Consider the following 19,652-nt stretch of genomic DNA (forward strand, 5'->3'; position numbering starts at 1 on the left):
TGTGTCCATTTCTGGTTTGTATTACTGAGGGATCATGATAGTTTAATTTTAAGAAAGCATTATCGAGAACCTGGTTTAATCAGTGGAAATAGGGCAAACAATTAAGTGTATTATTCAGTTGTCCATATCTCATTTATTATACAATTTCATTCTGATGTTTAAAACTACATTAGCTGGGCTTCCCTCGTGGCGCAGTGGTTGAGAGTCCGCCTGCCAATGCAGGGGACACGGGTTTGTGCCGCGGTCTGGGAAGATTCCACATGCCGCGGAGCGGCTGGGCCTGTAAGCCATGGCCGCTGAGCCTGCGCGTCCGGAACCTGTGCTCCGCAATGGGAGAGGCCCGCGTACCGCAAAAAAAAAAAAAAACACATTAGCCAAGGAGATGGATTTAACATGGTAAAGAATGAGAGCTATAGACCTGTAAAAATAAATACTTGAATTGCTTATTTCTTTAGAAAAACAGGTCATTAGTATGGGTGCCTTGGGAGGAAAGAACATAAAGATCTCTATAGAAAGCAGAGATAGGTGGACAAGAGACAAAATTACTGTTTCTGGATGCTATTGCTGTCTGACTCCATTTTCCTAATAGTAAAGTGGAATTTCTGTTCCTCTACGATGAAGGTAAAATGAAGTAATAGGAAAATTCTCTGATCTAGTTATGAGAAAGACTGTGAGAAATGTAAGGTAGTGGTATTATCTTAAACCATAGGTTAGTTTTTCCTTGTGAAAAGAATATCTGATAAGCTTTTATAAAGGTTTATGGTCTAGTTATTAAAACATAATTGAAGGAAAATTGAAGACATTTATAATTTTCTGGCTTTAAAGCCTGTACATTCTCTTGGCTAAAAGTCTTTGTAGTTTGGTGGTGGTTTAGGGTACCTCCTCCATGGTTTTTTGCTTTTTAGCCTTCATTCTTAAATACACTTCTCAGTTTTGCCTTCAGTAACCATAGTCCATTTTGTTATATCAGATATGAAAGTATCATTGCCACTTTGTGTGAGAACTTAGACTCACTGGATGAGCCAGACGCTCGAGCAGCTATGATTTGGATTGTGGGAGAATATGCTGAAAGAATTGACAATGCAGATGAGTTACTAGAGAGCTTCCTGGAAGGTTTTCATGATGATAGCACCCAGGTAAGTTCCCATCTATATCTTAATGTATTAGATGTTTTGGGGACGACTTCAGGAAAGGTAAAGGTTAGGCAGTTTCATGTGTGCGAATTTATATACACATATGGTATGTTCATTTTTCTCCCAAAAAGGGGTGACCTTTTTCAGTTGTGCTAACTTCTGTTGGAACAAGCCTGCCTAATTTAGACAGTGGTTCTCAAACTTTAATGAGGCTAGAAGCACCTAAGCACTGGTGTTTAACCTGTGTTAAAGGACAGGTTGCTGGGCCCCACCCCTAGAGTTTCTGAGTCAGTAGGTCTGAGATGGGCCTAAGCATGTTCATTTCTTACAAGGTTGAGGGTGGTGATGCTATTGCTGCTGCTGGTCCAGAACCACACTTTGACAACTACTGACTTAGAGCAGTAGTTATTACTTTTTAATTTTCTGTCACCTAAAGATGATTACCCATTGCTGTTAGTAATGGTTGTGGCTCAGTTGCAGCTGGGGTTTCTGTCTGGGGTGAAGGCTGGCATGTGCAGTTTGAAAAGATTCTTTGTGGATGGTTAGACTCCTTCCCATCTTCTGTCTGTCTTCTACCAAAACTGAGAGACCTTCGAGTCAAAGGCCCAGAGAAGCAGATAAATTATTAAAGCTTTTTCCCCGGCATCTGTACTCACTGCAAATTGAAGTTCATGTGTGTAATCTATCATAGTAATTTTAATAGGCCCTACAAGGAACATATACCAGCCAGTAGTCTCGTGGTTTGGCAGGCAACTCTTTTTTTTTTTAATTATTATTTTTAAAATTTTATTCTTTTTTTTTTAAATAGATTTGTTTCATTTATTTATTTTTGGCTGCATTGGGTCTTCCATTGCTGTGCGCAGGCTTTCTCTAGTTGCCGCGAGCGGGGGCCCCTCTTCATTGAGGTGCGAGGGCTTCTCATTGTGGTGGCTTCTCTTGTTGCAGAGCACAGGCTCTAGGCTCGCAGGCTTCAGTTGTGGTGCATGGGCTTAGTTGCTCTGCGGCACGTGGGATCTTCCTGGACCAGGGCTCAAACCCGTGTCCCCTGCATTGGCAGGTGGATTCTTAACCACTGCGCCACCAGGGAAGCCCTAGCATGCCACTCTTAATTGGTTGTGATCTGGCACAATTCTGCTGTCTTGGCTCTTGCCTTAGTATGATAAATGATTCCCTAATTTCCCGGAAGTTGTAGCTTTTGGTGGAAGTAAAAAAGGATTTGGTCAGGAACCAGTTTTATTGCCATCAGTATGTTAGCGTGTACTTTAAGAAATACAGGTGATTATCTGGGCCAGAAACAAACCGGCAGTTTTTGATGCCAAAAAATGCAATTTGGAGATAGGAGGCTAGTGAGTTTTCAGTTGATGAAAACCTTTGACTGCTATTGTGGATATTGGCTGAGTTTTAACCTTTGTTTCTTAATCAAAATCAGAAAGACCTCATAGTAAGTCATATTTGGGAAAATATCACTTTGGAATTCATGGTGTGGAATAATGCAAATGCCTTTCACTTTACCTATTAAATTACATTTGCTTAGGTACAGCTCACTCTGCTTACTGCCATAGCGAAGCTGTTTCTCAAGAAACCATCAGAAACGCAGGAGCTGGTACAGCAGGTCTTGAGTTTGGCAGCACAGGTAAGAAGTCTGAAAAAAGCATGGAGTTGATTTGTCTTGTTTTAAATTCTAGGAAATTGTGAAACTTCTTCCAAGAAGGTTCATTTGCAGAGATTTTAAACGGAAGGAGTGCAGTCTTTAGATTCTGTTATAAAAATAAAAACAGTGCCTCTTTTACATATTCTGCTGAATTAGAACTGGTTGTATGGCTTCTAAATGAATCGACTGACTCCAGTTTTAATGATAATTCATGCAAATTGAACTTAGACTCTTTAGTGTTAATGAAGGACATGACTTTGTGAAAATGACATTGAGTCTCACAGTATCTCCTTCTGGGGGACTTAATTTCAGCTTTCAAATGAAAGTACCCTGTAGAGATGGTAAATGCTTTGACAAATATCTCGTGTGCTGTTCTACCTTCTAGATAAGTTGTGTTTCTCTTTAAGTACTTTTAAAGTGCTAATGCTGCTTCCTTAATTATTTAGTATTTTTGGTCCTTTTAGGGAGGGTTCTGATTTCAGGAATGTGGCAACCAGCTGAATACACAGAAATCAAAGTAATTACTTTTTCTGACGTAACTAGTATAATGATCAGTCCATCATGATCCAGTAATGTTCTTAATTGAATTTGAGAACAGGCTGGCTTTAGCAGGCTGTCAAGAGTTATGATGTGTGTTTACACGTGGAATCTGATTCAGATATTCAATTTACCATTTTCCTCTTTCATCTCTTTATAGTTGTATATTAACAGCATTTGATCTCTTTTATAGTTCTTTAACCTAGTTCTGAGCTGTCATCTTTCCTTTTTTTTTTTTTGCTCTGGGGAGCTTTATTTCATATCAATAATGAACACAATTGGAGGACTAAATATGGTAAATCCTGTAATTAATTAGTACGGTTGGGGTGTGCACTTAGTACACTTCTTGAAACCCAGTTCCAAACTGAGACCATAAATGTGAACCTTGAATAGTTGCCAATACATCATCTGTTAAGTGGTCAAAGCGCATCATTTTGTACATGATAAATGCAAAGTTGTTCTTTCCTCTGACAGTATTTAATTTTAGAAATGTCAGGAATCCATTTTAAGGAAAAGAAGTTCGACGGGCAGATAAGGCATTTGAATACTTAATGGAATACTATAAAGCAGACAACATTATTAAATAAGTTGTTTATAGAATATGCTATACAACTCTGAAAAAAATACAGCCAAGAAAACTGCTAGAGTCAAAGACTACTTTCTGACACTTGATTCAAGTACAGATGTTTTACAATCAATGAACTCAAATGTGAAGAAGACCTGAACTAAAAATTAAGATAATTGTCGTGTCTGATTACTGATGCACGTAAATATTACTGAGAATTATCACTTGATTATCTTTTTAGGAGCAGTTGACCAACAGTAGTTGAGTTAAAGGATGTCAGAAAATTCACTTCACAGAAAATAGAGGTGTCCCACTCCACCCCTTGTACCTCTCAGTTTTCTCCATTTCTCCAACAAATTATGAATGAACTTTTTAATGTGCTATTTCCCCAAGTCTCTAAACCTTCACTTGACCCCATTATGGTTAGTGTGAAGACGCATCCATATGAGTATGTGGAGTCAAGGGCAGGCCATGGCTCACCATCTGTCCATGAAAAGTGGACTGGGAGGTTGTCCATCACTGATGAGGCATGTCTTGACACTAAGAGCAGAAATTGGTCATCTTCTGAATCAAAGTAGTTTAGGTTAGACGTTAATTTTCACGTTAGTGTTTAATAGGTCATCTACAGGGGGCCATTTTGAATAGAAATTGCCCCTTCTTAATCATGTAGTGCTTATTACAGACTCTGTAGGGTGATTGCCATTAAATTAGCCATGTATTTGACTTCACCTTAGGGCCTTGAAGTTCATTTCTGTCTTTTGCTACAGGCCCTGGAGCCTCTCTCCTTTGTATGAAAGAAAGAGCTCTGGGGGGTGCTGGGAAGATGGCGGAAGAGTAAGACGCGGAGATTGACTTCCTCCCCACAGATACACCAGAAATGCATCTACACGTGGAGCAACTCCTACAGAACACCTACTGAATGCTGGCAGAAGACCTCAGTCCTCCCAAAAGGCACGAAACTCCCCACGTACCTAGGTACGGCAAAAGAAATAAAGAAAAAACTGAGACAAAAGAATAGGGACGGCACCTGCACCAGTGGGAGGGAGCTGTGAAGGAGGAAAAGTTTCCACACTCTAGGAAGCCCCTTCGCTGGCGGAGACTGCGGGAGGCGGAGGGGGGAGCTTCGGAGCCACAGAGGAGAGCACAACAACAGGGGTGCGGCGGGCAAAGCAGGGAGATTCCCACACAGAGGATCGGTGCCGACCAGCACTCACCAGCCCAAGAGGCTTGTCTGCTCACCCACCGGGTCGGGCGGGCGGGGCTGTGAGCTGAGGCTCGGGTTTCAGTCGGAGTGCAGGGAGAGGACTGGGGTTGGCGGCTTGAACATAGCCTGAAGGGGTTAGTGCACCACGGCTAGGCTAGCCGGTAGGGAGTCCGGGGAAAAGTCTGCACCTGCCTAAGAGGCAAGAGACTTTTTCTTCCCTTTTTGTTTCCTGGTGCGTGAGGAGAGGGGTTTAAGAGCACTGCTTAAAGGAGCTCCAGAGATGGGCGTGAGCCGTGGCTAAAAGCGCGAACTCCAGAGACGGGCGCGAGCTGCGGCTAAAAGCGCGGACCCCAGAGACGGGAGCGAGCCACGGCAAAATGCGCGGATCTCAGAGACGGGCGCGAGCCGCGGCTAAAATCACGGACCTCAGAGACGGGCGGGAGACGCTAAGGCTGCTGCTGCTGCCACCAAGGGGCCTGTGTGCGAATACAGGTCACTATCCACACCCCTCTTCCGGGGAGCCTGTGCAGCCCGCCACTGCCAGCTTCCCGGGATCCGGGGACAACTTCCCAGGGAGAACGCACAGCGGGCCTCAGGCTGGTGCAACGTCATGTCGGCCTCTGCCGCCGCAGGCCCGCCCCGCACGCCGTGCCCCTCCCTCCCCCCCCCCACCCCCGGCCTGAGTGCGCCAGAGCCCCCGAATCAGCGGCTCCTTTAACCCCGTCCTGTCTGAGCAAAAAACAGTCGCCCTCCAGCGACCTACACACAGAGGCAGGGCCAAATCCAAAGCTGAGCCCCTGTGAGCTGTGAGAACAAAGAAGACAAAGGGAAATCTCTTCCAGCAGCCTCAGAAACAGCGGATTAAAGCTCCACAATCAACTTGATGTACCTGCATCTGTGGAATACATGAATAGACAACGAATCATCCCAAATTGAGGAGGTGGACTTCGAGAGCAATGTCTATGATTTTTTACCCTTTTCCTCTTTTTGTGAATGTGTATGCTTCTGTGTGAGATCTTGTCTGTATAGCTTTGCTTTCACCATTTGTCCTAGGGTTCTATCCGTCCATTGTTTTTTTTAAAATTTTCTTTCTTAATAATTAATTTTAATTTTAATAACTTTATTATACTTTACCTCCTTCCTTCCTTCCTTCCTTCCTTCCTTCCTTCCTTCCTTCCTTCCTTCCTTCCCTCCCTCCCTCCCTCCCTCCCTCCCTCCCTCCCTCCCTCCCTCCCTCCTTTAGACAACGAATTATCCCAAATTGAGGAGGTGGATTTTGAGAGCAAGATTTATGATTTTTTCCCCTTTACCTCTTTTTGTGAGGGTGTATGTGTATGCTTCTGTGTAAGATTTTGTCTGTATAGCTTTGCTTCCAACATTTGTCCTAAGGTTCTATCCATCCCTTTTTTTAATCTAAATAATTATTTTTTAATTCAATAACTTTATTATACTTTATTTTATTTTATGTATCTTCTTTCTTTCTGTCTTTTTTCCTTCCTTCCCTCCTTCCTTCCTTCCTCCCTCCCTCCGTTCTTTCCTTCTTGCCTTCTTTCCTTCTTTTCTTCTTTCTTTCTTTCTTCCTTCCTTCCTTCCTTCCCTTCTTTCTTGCTTTCTTTCTTTCTTTCCTTCTTTCTTTCTTTCTTCAAACTTCTACTAATTCTCTCTACTTTTTCTCCCTTTTATTCTGAGCCATGTGGATGAAAGGCTCTTGGTGCTCCAGCCAGGAGTCAGGGCTCTGCTTCTGAGGTGGGAGAGCCAACTTCAGGACACTGGTCAACAAGAGACCTCCCAGCTCCACATAATATCAAATGCCAAAAATCTCCCAGAGACCTCCATCTTAACACCAGCACCCAGCTTCACTCAGTGACCAGCAACCTACGGTGCTGGACAACCTATGCCAAACAACTAGCAAAACAGGGACACAACCCCATCCATTAGCCTAAAATCATAATAAGTCCACAGACAACCCAAAACACGCCACCAGACGTGGACCTGCCCACTAGAGAGACAAGATCCAGCCTCATCCACCAGAACACAGGCACTAGTACCCTCCACCAGGAAGCCTACACAACCCACTGAACCAACCTTAGCCACTGGAGACAGATATCAAAAACAACGGGAACTACGAACCTGCAGTCTGCAAAAAGGAGACCCCAAACACAGTAAGATAAGCAAAATGAGAAGACAGAAAAACAGCAGATGAAGGAGCAAGATAAAAATGCACCAGACCTAACAAATGAAGAGGAAATAGGCAGTCTTCCTGAAAAAGAATTCAGAATAATGATAGTAAGGATGATCCAAAATCTTGGAAATAGAATGGACAAAATGCAAGAAATATTTAACAAGGACCTAGAAGAACTAAAGATGAAACAAGCAATGGTGAACAACACAATAAATGAAATTAAAAGTACTCTAGATGGGATCAATAGCAGAATAACTGAGGCAGAAGAACGGTTAAGTGACCTGGAAGATAAAATAGTGGAAATAACTACTGGAGAGCAGAATAAAGAAAAAAGAATGAAAAGAACTGAGGACAGTCTCAGAGACCTCTGGGACAACATTAAATGCACCAACATTCGAATCATAGGGGTTCCAGAAGAAGAAGAGAAAAAGAAAGGGACTGAGAAAATATTTGAAGAGATTATGGTTGAAAACTTCCCTAATATGGGCAAGGAAATAGTTAATCAAGTCCAGGAAGCACAGAGAGTCCCATACAGGATAAATACAAGGAGAAATACGACAAGACACATATTAATCAAACTGTCAAAAATTAAATACAAAGAAAGCATATTAAAAGCAGCAAGGGAAAAACAACAAATAACACACAAGGGAATCCCCATAAGGTTAACAGCTGATCTCTCAGCAGAAACCCTGCAAGCCAGAGGGAGTGGCAGGACATACTGAAAGTGATGAAGGAGAAGAACCTGCAACCAAGATTACTCTACCCAGCAAGGATCTCATTCAGATTTGATGGAGAAATTAAAACCTTTACAGACAAGCAAATGCTGAGAGAGTTCAGCACCACCAAACCAGCTTTACAACAAATGCTAAAGGAACTTCTCTAGACAAGAAACACAAGAGAAGGAAAAGACCTATAATAACGAACCCAAAACAATTTAGAAAATGGGAATAGGAGCATACATATCGATAATTACCTTAAATGTGAATGGACTAAATGCTCCCACCAAAAGACACAGATTGGCTGAATGGATACAAAAATAAGACCCTTATATATGCTGTCTACAAGAGACCCACTTCACACCTAGAGACACATACAGACTGAAAGTAAGAGGATGTAAAAAGATATTCCATGCAAATGGAAACCAAAAGAAAGCTGGAGTAGCAATTCTCATATCAGACAAAATAGACTTTAAAATAAAGACTATTAGAAGAGACAAAGAAGGACACTACATAATGATCAAGGGATCGATCCAAGAAGAAGATATAACAATTGTAAATATTTATGCACCTAACCTAGGAGCACCTCAATACATAAGGCAAATACTAACAGCCATAAAAGAGGAAATTGACAGTAACACATTCATCGTAGGGGACTTTAACACCCCACTTTCACCCATGGACAGATCATCCAAAATGAAAATAAGGAAACACAAGCTTTAAATGATACATTAAACAAGATGGACTTAATTGATATTTATAGGACACTCCATCCAAAAACAACAGAATACACATGTTTCTCAAGTGCTCATGGAACATTCTCCAGGATAGATCATATCTTGGGTCAGAAATCAAGCCTTGGTAAATTTAAGAAAATTGAAATTGTATCAAGTATCTTTTCCGACCACAATGCCATGAGACTAGATATCAATTACAGGAAAAGATCTGTAAAAAGTACAAACACATGGAGGCTAAACAATACACTACTTAATAAAGAAGTGATCACTGAAGAAATCAAAGAGGAAATAAAAATTACCTAGAAACAAATGACAATGGAGACAAACGACCCAAAACCTATGGGATGCAGCAAAAGCAGTTCTAAGGGGGAAGTTTATAGCAATACAAGCCCAGCTTAAGAAGCAGGAAACATCTCGAATAAACAACCTAACCTTGCACCTTAAGCAATTAGAGAAAGAAGAACAAAAAAACCCAAAGCTAGCAGAAGGAAGGAAATCATAAAAATCAGATCAGAAATAAATGAAAAAGAAATGAAGGAAACAATAGCAAAGATCAATAAAACTAAAAGCTGGTTCTTTGAGAAGATAAACAAAATAGATAAACCACTAGCCAGACTCATCATTATTTAGCATCTGACATTTGTGTTACTCTCACTGATAATAAATCCCAGGTTGGGGCTCTTTTTCTAGAGGATTTACGAGGAGGATGAAAGGCGGCCTTAAACCTAGCTACAAGAAGCACCATAGCATCCTTATTAACCATTTGTATAATTAGACTTAAAATTGGAAATACTAAGCATTTAGTATTTGTTCTCTAGTTTAGAAATATTGCCTAGCTTGTCAACACTGAAGTCAGTCTAGTGTAGATCTGATATACAGAGCAACAGCAGGAGGAGAAAGACATAATAGAGAAGTAACATTTTACTTTGCATTCTTTCCACTCTCCTTTTTCCATTGGTACTGCATATGGATTCTAGAGTGCCATTGCCCAGATTTGGTTTCCATGCATTTTACTACACCTTTTTAGAGTTTTGATTTAGGTTAGTGTCATTGGTGTCCCTCTAGTCTCAGCCTCACTTGATGTCATGCTCAGATTGAAATTCAAAAGGGGAAGGGGAAACTCCCTGTAAATGAAGCATATTTCGGCCCTTGGGAATAGTGCCTTCCAGGCTAAGCTAGGATTATTTTAATTTTGCCTTTCTGAGGGGCAGCACGCCTGGTTGCTTTCTGAACTCTCTGCCTGCTCTGAATTCTCTGCCTGCTCATCCAGCTCAGTGTGGGGGATCCCTGCTGCAGATAGTAAACCAGTTGTCCTTCGCAGGAGTCTTGTCTTTGTGTACACACCCATTACATAGAGTAACCAGAAATATGATTCAAAACTGAGCTATAGTGTTTTGGCACAACTTAGTAGCTTTGTTGTAAGGTTACTCCATTGGATATTATCCCCACAGACTTTTAATTGATTAAGAGATTATGTAACGTACTTGTTTACTAACATTACAGTAATACCTAGAAATGACAAATTTAAATAATGTAGAAAGATCAGGTGGAAAATTAAGTTTCCCTGTCCCCACTTCCCCATAAGTAGCCACTATTAACTTTTTCTGTGTCCTCTCAGAAGAAAAAAAGATCGTGCATATACCTGTATGTTTGTATCCTTTAAATACTGTCAGTGGGATATACTGTTTTGCACCTTGTTTTTTCTCTACCACAGTCTTTTGAATGTCTGTATCCACTTTATTGATGTGTACCACAAAGTATTTAATCTTTCTCCTGGTGATGGACATTTAGATTATTCATCTAGTCCTATCCCCGCCCCCTTTTTTGTTATTATGATGTTACCATGAACATTCTTGTTTATGTGTATCATGGTATATTTTTGTAAGCATATCTATAGGATAAACTTGGAATGTGCTTGATCATTTAAGCATTTAAAAATAGACATTACAGGGGCTTCCCTGGTGGAGCAGTGGTTGAGAGTCCGCCTGCCGATGCAGGGGACACGGGTTCATGCCCCGGTCCGGGGGGATCCCACATGCCGTGGAGCCACTAGGCCCGTGAGCCATGGCCTCTGAGCCTGCGCATCCGGAGCCTGTGCTCCACAGCGGGAGAGGTCACAGCAGTGAGAGGCCCGCGTACCACACACACAAAAAAAGACATTACAGGGACTTCCCCGTGGTCCAGTGGTAAAGAATTCGCCTTCCAATGCAGGGGTCGTAGGTTCGATCCTTGGTTGGGGAACTAAGATCCCATATGCCACCGGGCAACTAATCCCACACACCACAGCTACTGAGCCTGCATGCAACAACTACTGAGCCTGCGCACCTCAACTAGAGAGCCCATGTGCCACAAACTACAGAGCCCATGCTCTCTGGAGCCTGTGCTCCACAACGAGAGAGAGAAGTCAACACACCACAACTAGACAGAAGCCCACGTGCCACAGCGAAGAGCCTGCACAGCAACAAAAAGATCCTGCTTGCCGCAATGAAGATCCTTTGTGCTGCAACTAAGACCCAACGCAGACAAAAATAAAACAATAAATTATTTTTTTTTAATAAGACATTACCGGGGCTTCCCCGGTGGTGCAGTGGTTGAGAGTCCGCCTGCCGATGCAGGGGACGCGGGTTCGTGCCCCGGTCCGGGAAGATCCCACATGCCGCGGAGCGGCTGGGCCCATGAGCCATGGCCGCTGAGCCTGCGTGTCCAGAGCCTGTGCTCCGCAATGGGAGAGGCCACAACAGTGAGAGGCCCGCATACCGTAAAAATAAATAAATAAATAAATAAATAAATAAATAAGACATTACCAACTTACCCTCCAAAAAGGTGACATCAAATTATGTTCTCCAAAGCAGAATGTAATAGTGCCAGATTCCTTATATTCTCCTTCACTGAGCATTACTGACTTTTTGAATTTTTGACCCTCTGATAGATGAAAAATAGTATCTTGTACTATTAAATAGTGTCATTTTCTTCTTTTCTTTTTCATTTTTTTCCTGTAATGTGGTTGAGTATATTCTCATGTTTACTAGCCACCCACTGACTAATGGGTATTCTGTCTTTAGTCAGGACAGTTCATGAATTCCTGTTGGTTTTTTATATGTGTGTGTGCGTGTGTGTGTGTGTGTGTGTGTGTGTGTGTAAACTGGTACACTCCAGGAGTATCACAGATTCTGGGGCCAGAGGGGGGTCACGAATGAATCATATAGAGAAAATAGGCATTCAGATTACTTAAATGACATCTGAATACTTACTATTTCCCAGAGACTATAACGAGAGTTAAAAATATACATAAGACATGGTCTTTGCCCTTAACACATTACTGATAATGAATTTGGTGATGATTTTTAAAAGTCTTCAAATATTGTAAACATGCGATTTTCATTAGATCAGTTTTTTCCCCTTTTAAGCCTTTTACCAAAGCTACTAACCAAAGAAACCCCATGTTATGCTCATTGGAATTTCTCCTTTCGCCATGGCTACCCATAGACTATTTTGGGGCTTGTTTTTCTTGTTTTGTTTGTTTTTGGCTTTGGTTTTGGGTTGGGTTTTTGTTTTGTTTGGTTGGGGGTTTTTTGTTTGTTTTTTGATTTTTGGTGGGTTCGTTTTGGTTCTTAAATAGTTGAGAATGATCTCAAAATTCAGCAAATATGACTTTATCCGGAGCCTTTTGCATTTGGCTTGGTATTTATGGTATAAAAATCACCTTAGTTGCCTAAGGAAGTGAAATCTTAATTTCATCTTTATTCAGAAGCGTCCTGTCTGGTTTCATTGGGCTTTATACTGTGTTTCAGGTCTGGCTGCCTGCAGTAAAGGCTAAGGGCCTGGAGATTCTGGGAATATTTACTCACCGCCAAGGGCACATCTATATGGAAATGAACTTCACCAACAAAGCTCTGCAGCACATGACAGACTTTGCAATTCAGTTTAACAAGAATAGGTAAGAAATCTGAGTTCCCCAGCTCGATCCTGACACAGCAGTGTACTTTGTGTCCAACAAGAGAGTGTTCTATTTAGCAGTGGGTAAAAACTCTCGTGTTGGCAGATGTTTGATGTAGAGTGAGTGGAGGCTGTTGCACATCTGTTCAGTGGTCAGCTTCAACACTGGAGGCCCTAGGGAATTTTGCTGGGAAAACTCATCCATATGGAATAAGAAAACTGTCTTTGCCATTATAATCATACCTTTTCTATAATGTTTTGTAAATGAAATCACGTAGTATGGAGTCTTTAGCATTTGGTTTCTTTCACTTAGCATAACGCTTTGAGATGTTTCAGCAGTCTGTTCTGTTTTACTGAGTAGGACTCCATCGATGCTTATACCGTGATTTGTTTACACTTTCACCAGTTGGTGGAACTGGGGGTTGTTTCCAGTTTTATCTTTTATGACTAAAGCACCTGTGAATATTCACGTACAGGTCTTTGTGTGGATATATGTTTTCATTTTTCCTGGATAAATACCTAGCAGTGGTATTGCTGGGTCATATGGTAATAAGTGTGAATGTTCCAGCTGTTCCATACTCTTACCAATGCCAGCCATGCTTATACATGTATAGTAGTATCCCATTTTAACTTGAATTTCCCTAATGACTAGTGATATTGAACATTCTTTTCATAATCTTATTGACCATTCTTATATCTTCTTTGGTGAAGTATCTGCTCAAATCGTTGCTTTTTCTTTTTTTCTTTTTAATTGATTTATTATCAAGTAATAAATTTCTTTATATACTCTGGATACAAGTCCTTTGTCAGATATGTCTTGCAAATATTTTCTCCCAGACTGTGGCTTGCCTTATTTTCTTAACAGTGTTTTTCAAAGAACAAGTTTTTTATTTTTTGTTTTATTTATTTATTTTTTAAGGGAGATTGCGATTGGCACATATACACTGTTTTGTTTTGTTTTGCTTTTTTTGGCTACGTGGGGTCTTCGTTGCTGCGTGCCGGATTTCTCTAGTTGCCGTGAGCAGAGGCTACTACCTTCATTGAGGTGTGCGGGCTTCTCATTGCAGTGGCTTCTCTTGTTGTGGAGCACGGGCTCTAGGAATGCGGGCTTCAGTAGTTGTGGCATGTGGGCTCAGTAGTTGTGGCTCTCAGGCTCTAGAGTGCAGGCTCAGTAGTTGTGGCTCACGGGCTTAGTTGCTCTGCAGCATGTGGGATCGTCCTGGACCAGGGATTGAACCTGTGTCCCCTGCATTGGCAGGAGGATTCTTAACCACTGCGCCACCAGGGAAGCCCAAGTTTTTTATTTAAATAAAGTTTACTTTACAATTTTTTCCTTTTTATGTCTTTTGCTTTTTGTGTTCTGTTTAACAAATCTTTGCCTAACCCACAGTTACAATTTTTTTTAATGTTTTTAATAGAAGTGTTAATAGATTTAGCTCCTACCTTTACCTTTTAGAATTCATTTTGAGGTACTTTTGGTGAGATAATATGTGTAAAGTAAGAGTCAAAGTAAACTTTTTTTCCGTAGTAAGTCTTGAAGTCAGATAGTATAAACCCTCCTACTATGTATGTTCTTTTTCAAAAATTGTTTTGGAAATTCTAGGTCTTTTGCCTGCTGGAATTTTGCTTGAGAGTGCAGTGAATGTGCAGATCAGTTTGAGGAAGAATTGGCATCAAACAATATTGAGTCTTCTAATCCATTAGCATAGCATGTCTCCCCATTTATCTAGGTCATCTTTAACTTCTCTCTGCAGTGTTTTATAATTTTTCGTGTACAGATCTTGCACATCTTTTGTCACATTTAAGTGCTTTATAGTTTTGATGTTATAGTAAGAAGCATATTTTAGTTTTTGGTTGTTGCTAGTATATAGAAATACAACTGATTTTCGTACATTGAACTTGTATCTTGAAACTTCATTAAACTTACTGATTAGTTCTAGTAGCCTTTTTTTAGATTACTTATGGTTTTCCACATAGGTAAATAATGAGAGCAAGATCAAAAGGGCAAAAGGGTTTTTTGACCCATAAGTGTTGATACCAAAATGAGTGATGTGTCTACTCAAAATCATTTCTTTATTGCATTTGGGACTCTAAAGTGTAGTTTATCTACAGAAAGGAAAATGTTTCTTCTGCTAGTCTTTGACTCTTGAAATTGATACTACCTATATAAACTCAATAATTATTTTATAAATATTAAAATCCCATCTTCCTTCCTGAGGCTCATTAGAACATAAATTCATTATAAATTTATATCATTGTTTATTTGTTACACCTATGGGCCTACCTTTCCTTTCTGCTCCATCTTTTTAAAATTGTATTCTTATGTTCCTGAGACGTAAGACATGTCTGTCTTCCCTCATATATTTTTGGGTTTTTTGTAACTTCAGACTCAGGCTTTTCCCATCTCTTTACTATTCTTGTATTATTATTAGGCAGGCTTCTCTGAGAAGTCAAACTTGTGGGTACTCACTGCCTGCCTTAGGTGAAGAAAGTGGCCAGATTTGAGTCTACAACTTATCCTTTGGGGTGTTGTTTGGAATGTTTAAGCCAATCAACTCTGCTTTACTTAGGCTGGCTCTTTCCCGATGATTGTATCCTGTGTAAGTAAAGAAGAAAGAAAATGAGAGTTACCAGTAAATCACCCTCTGGTCTGATCAGGCAGGTTATCAAGCAAGTGAAATAATATCATTATACTTTACAGGGTGGGTATTCTTAAGTGTTCTTTCTCCCAAAGATTATCTAAAGGAAGATGTAAAAGAAAAAGATGCTTATCAAACCTGTCCCTCTAGTGGCATGATAAACATAAGAAACTTTCAGAATCAGAGCATTAGCAAACCAGTTCTCTGCTTATGAATGTTTTCTCCTTCCTCAAATCTTCTTAATGGAAAAAAGAGGTTATGTTGTAACTAGTGTTACAGCAAATTAGAATTGGGCACTTTAGTGCCTGCTATTCCTTATGTTTCCTTCAAATGGAGTAAAAAGCCATTGAAACCTAAAGACGTGACTAAATCCTGCCTCCTGATTAACCTCTGGGATTTCTTCATCCTCTCTCCTAGCTTTGGTGTCATCCCCAGCACTCCTCTGGACATCCATACACCACTGATGCCAAACCAGAACATTGATGTCTCCCTGCCTCAACACCTTGGGCCCAGTCATGAAGATGGAGCCTCTGAACAACCTGCAGGTTAGACTTTTACTTCACTCAGGGGGTACAGGTTTATGTCTTGCCAATGTTATCTGTAAAGCAACCCCTCTCTTTCTTATATTAGATTTGGTCATGGAATAGGGTTTGAAATAAATCTGTGGAGAAGACTTTTATTTTTTCATTAAAAATACACACAGAAGTCACGCCTTGACACAAAGTTACTTTCTTTTTACTCAACAAACAAACGTTTCAAGGTGTTATGTGCAAACTTTTTTTTTTCCTAAGACTTTCATAGGGAATTTGAATGTCACAAGAATAGATTTCAGTAGAGCTGTGTGGAGGTCATCTTTGAATACACAGCCATAAGTAGTTGAGTTTTCTGGATTTAAATATGATAAGTGTGTGGTAAGTGTAGCGGCATCTTAGAGGAGCTCAGAACTTTATGAAGTTTATAAGAGCCTCTCCATCTTGAAAATATTGACTTTTTAGAATGCTTAAGGTCCTAGCTTAGAGTATCGTTTCGTTTTCACCACTTTGAATTTCTCTTTGAAATATAAGCCTTCTGGGGTTTGAGCAACATGAAGGCAGAGTAGTAAGCATGTAAGCTGAAGCTGTAGCAACCCTCAAGGGATAAAATACAGATATAAGCCCAAGAAGTTGAGGGTTTTAATGCTCACAAGGACAGAAGAGACCACCTTGGGCTGACCTGAGATGGGGAATTGTAACTGATCCCTGCACAAAGCTGAGAGCCTGGAAGGGCAAGTCCCTCAATGAAAGGGGAACTAGAAAAAGATTTCCACAGGGGCAAGTGATGAGAGAGTTCTCTTTGACCTGGGTTCTGGGCGACCTCTTGTGAGAAATCCAGGGCCCGAATTTATACTGTGTACGTGAAGAATTCTCCAAACCAGTAAATTAATGTAAAATTGGACCAGAACTGGTGAAACCCAGGGTACCTGGCAGAAGCAAATGCAGAACGGCCTTTATGCAATGGTTTTGAACTTTAAGGCCATCAGGACTCCCATCTGAGAAGAAAGTCTCTACTGAAAGTCAGCTCACAATTTAACCAAAAAAAAAAAAACCAAGAGGGAAAGGTGCACTGTGACTGACAGTCAGAAGATGCAACAAAGAGGATTGCTATCCCCTTCTATCGAGAACTTGAAATGATAGAATAGTATGAATGAGACTATAAAATATGTTTTAAATGATGAGCAAAAAATTTCAACCTTCCACTTTCCAATCAAGACAGGTGGGATCCCATTGCTCAATCTCCTGGAAATACCAGTGTGGGATACTAGTACTTATGGTGAGACATCAGCAATAAAATTACTTAAAGTACCAGTGCACCAAGCCTGCTTGCCAGTTGACTAACTACCTGCTGCCTCAGCAGTTGACTGCTTCTTTCTCAGAAAAGGGTGTAATGATTTAGAGTGACAATGAGTGAGTCACAATATAACTTGGCTCAGTCTAGAAGGACAAAACAAGGATTTCTGTGCAGAAGGAATTGGCTCTCTTGCTATAATGAGACTAATGTGTTAAGGAGCTTTTCCAGCACAGAATCCTAAAAGAAACTAACTAACTCAAATTTACATCTCCTTCTCTTTTCATTGAAGTCTAACCTCCTGTTGGCCCACAGAGCCTCAAGCCAAATATTTGAGGACAGTCAGCATGGGTGCGAGAATGCTTTACTTTAGAATTAGGAAAGGGAATTTGGGTCACAGAAATGAGGGCAAATTTCCTACTCTTAAAACCAAAAGGAAACAATAAATAAATAAATGTCAGTTTACTTCCCTATTTGCATTTCCATTTCACATTCAGTGAAATGAACATCCCAAATAGGAACCCTCATAAAAGAAATTGAATCTTAGTCCAAACCCCTCCTTCAAAAGTATTGTTATGATATTAGGACTAGCAAGTTTTCATTTTCACAAACATGACATTATAAAAACAATCTTAAAATTTTTCTATCTAAAAAAAAAAAAAATTTCTATCTAAGCAGAATATAATAAAGCAGCTTCCATCTGTAGTCAACTATCGATTGTCCATGTTTTCCCCATGGATTCTTTTCTTGCAGGGATGTCATAATAATGGGTATTTTCTCATTAATTGGTATTGCCCAATGGAGAAGATAAGCAAAAACTTGAAAAGAGGTGAAGTTTCTTTCCCCGCTGTGAGCAGCTCTATTTAATGTCTGCTAGTGCAAGGTGAAACTAATGACTAGCTTAAAGTGGTGGGCTACTTTAGATTTCAGCTTCCATTCTGCTCTTGTCCTAGTATGAACAAAAAGAATCAGATCTTAACTTCAACAAGCTTAGACCATAAAGATCCAGATAAAGCCAGGTAAAGATTGATTGGCATTTAAATGTTATGCAAACATAATGTTTAAATTCAAGAGCTCATGCAGGAAAAATTAGTACTTTTCTAGTACTCCAGACCATAAAATCAGGAAAGAAAAAATGGGGGTTTAGGAAATGAAATTTTGAAAGCAGTGTGAGTTTTAGCTATTTTGGCTAATCTGATATCAACGTAGGACAGATAAATCAAACCTAGTCACCAAAACTGTAATGTAACATTTAGTACAAAAACTTTTCATTAAAAACATCGTCAAACTACTTATTGGCTTATAGTCTTTTTGAAAGATTATTGAAAGACACTGTTCCCTCTTAAAATGTAAAATAAGTTATAACTTAGGTGCCTACTAGAAGTTTGAACCTAGAAAATTTTTTCAGCTGTACTAATAATGTTGGTTGTAAAAGCCTTTGTGAATTCAACTTATCAATATTACACAAAGTAAAGCTTAGCTTGTCGCCGTTGGGAGCTTCTCTTGAGTTTATTTATATCATATAATTATATTCCTTAAAAAGAAAAGCGAATTGATCCCCTCTATTTAAATAAAACAAAAACCTTAACAAATGTCTAAATGAATTTTCTCTGAGTTTTCTCTGACTTTGAGATCCTTGTTTTTCATTTCCTCTGTGTCAGTTGCTTAGAAACATTTTCCCAATATACTCCTTCAAACTTGATACCTGGCAGCTGACTGCTTCTTCAAGTCAGTGTCTGCAAAAAGACAGTAGAACAATGATATAACACGTGTTCAACCCAATCTTTGTATAGATGCTGTAGTGTTCTCACAGCTGCTTGGCCTCCTTTTTCACCAGGCTGTAAACTCTTGTGAGAACATGGATAGCACCATTCTTTCAAATTTTAATTTTATCGGGATTGTAAAACTACAATTTAGAGTCAACTAGTTCTGTAGTTAGCTAAGAAAAACCCAGTCCCCAGCCTTCTCTCACCACGTATGGCCGTCGTCTACATACATATTTCCAATCCTCCTGTTTTCCTGATAGAGCTGTCTTAGAATTTGCTTTCATCAGTGTTCATTGTTTATGTTATTATGATTATATATACTCCTCATAGCTGAGCTATATAGTGTGATTTTTTTTCTCCATAAAATTTTTATAAGTAATTAGATATTTACACATTAATACCTGTCTTTTTGTTTAATTTTTTTTTTTAATGAGATCAGCTTATGGATTATAGTATGGGACGGACTGGGAAGGTGCCAGGACCTATAGTGATGAGCTTCCCAGGAATAGACCAACAAACAGACAGGAGTAGCCCAGACAGACAGACAGAAAGACAGGGAAACAAAGCCAAATGGGTAAGAGGCCTAGGCCCAGCCTCAGCAGCTGTGTCTGGCCTCCAGATCCAGCTCTACCCTGGGGACCTGGGGGATGAGCACAGCTGGCAGGGGCCTCAGTTCTTGTAGGGTCCCCTCTCCTCACTCTCTCCTACCCTCACCAGCAGACTGGGACCTTTGACGGGTGTTGTTTCTGGGGCTAGGGAATG

The 19,652-nt window shown here is 40.2% G+C and overlaps 4 protein-coding genes across 4 annotated transcripts in view; 1 reads left to right on the forward strand and 3 right to left on the reverse strand.

Annotated features, from left to right (window-relative positions):
* Positions 1 to 19,652, reverse strand: part of LOC101279217 (transmembrane protein 102-like) — a 116,539-nt gene that overhangs the window by 75,677 nt on the left and 21,210 nt on the right. The gene's annotated exons all lie outside the window — the stretch shown is intronic.
* Positions 1 to 19,652, reverse strand: part of LOC101278225 (uncharacterized protein SPEM2-like) — a 115,404-nt gene that overhangs the window by 66,181 nt on the left and 29,571 nt on the right.
* Positions 1 to 19,652, reverse strand: part of LOC117199193 (uncharacterized protein SPEM3-like) — a 111,241-nt gene that overhangs the window by 64,607 nt on the left and 26,982 nt on the right. The gene's annotated exons all lie outside the window — the stretch shown is intronic.
* Positions 1 to 19,652, forward strand: part of LOC117199194 (AP-2 complex subunit beta-like) — a 63,118-nt gene that overhangs the window by 42,000 nt on the left and 1,466 nt on the right. Inside the window, 4 exon segments of the mRNA XM_049701802.1 lie at positions 971 to 1,136; positions 2,668 to 2,766; positions 12,517 to 12,662; positions 15,718 to 15,845. Coding sequence (XP_049557759.1) covers positions 971 to 1,136; positions 2,668 to 2,766; positions 12,517 to 12,662; positions 15,718 to 15,845 — 539 coding nt within the window.

The sequence above is a fragment of the Orcinus orca genome, chromosome 19 (genome assembly GCF_937001465.1).
Source record: "Orcinus orca chromosome 19, mOrcOrc1.1, whole genome shotgun sequence".
NCBI lineage: Eukaryota > Metazoa > Chordata > Mammalia > Artiodactyla > Delphinidae > Orcinus > Orcinus orca.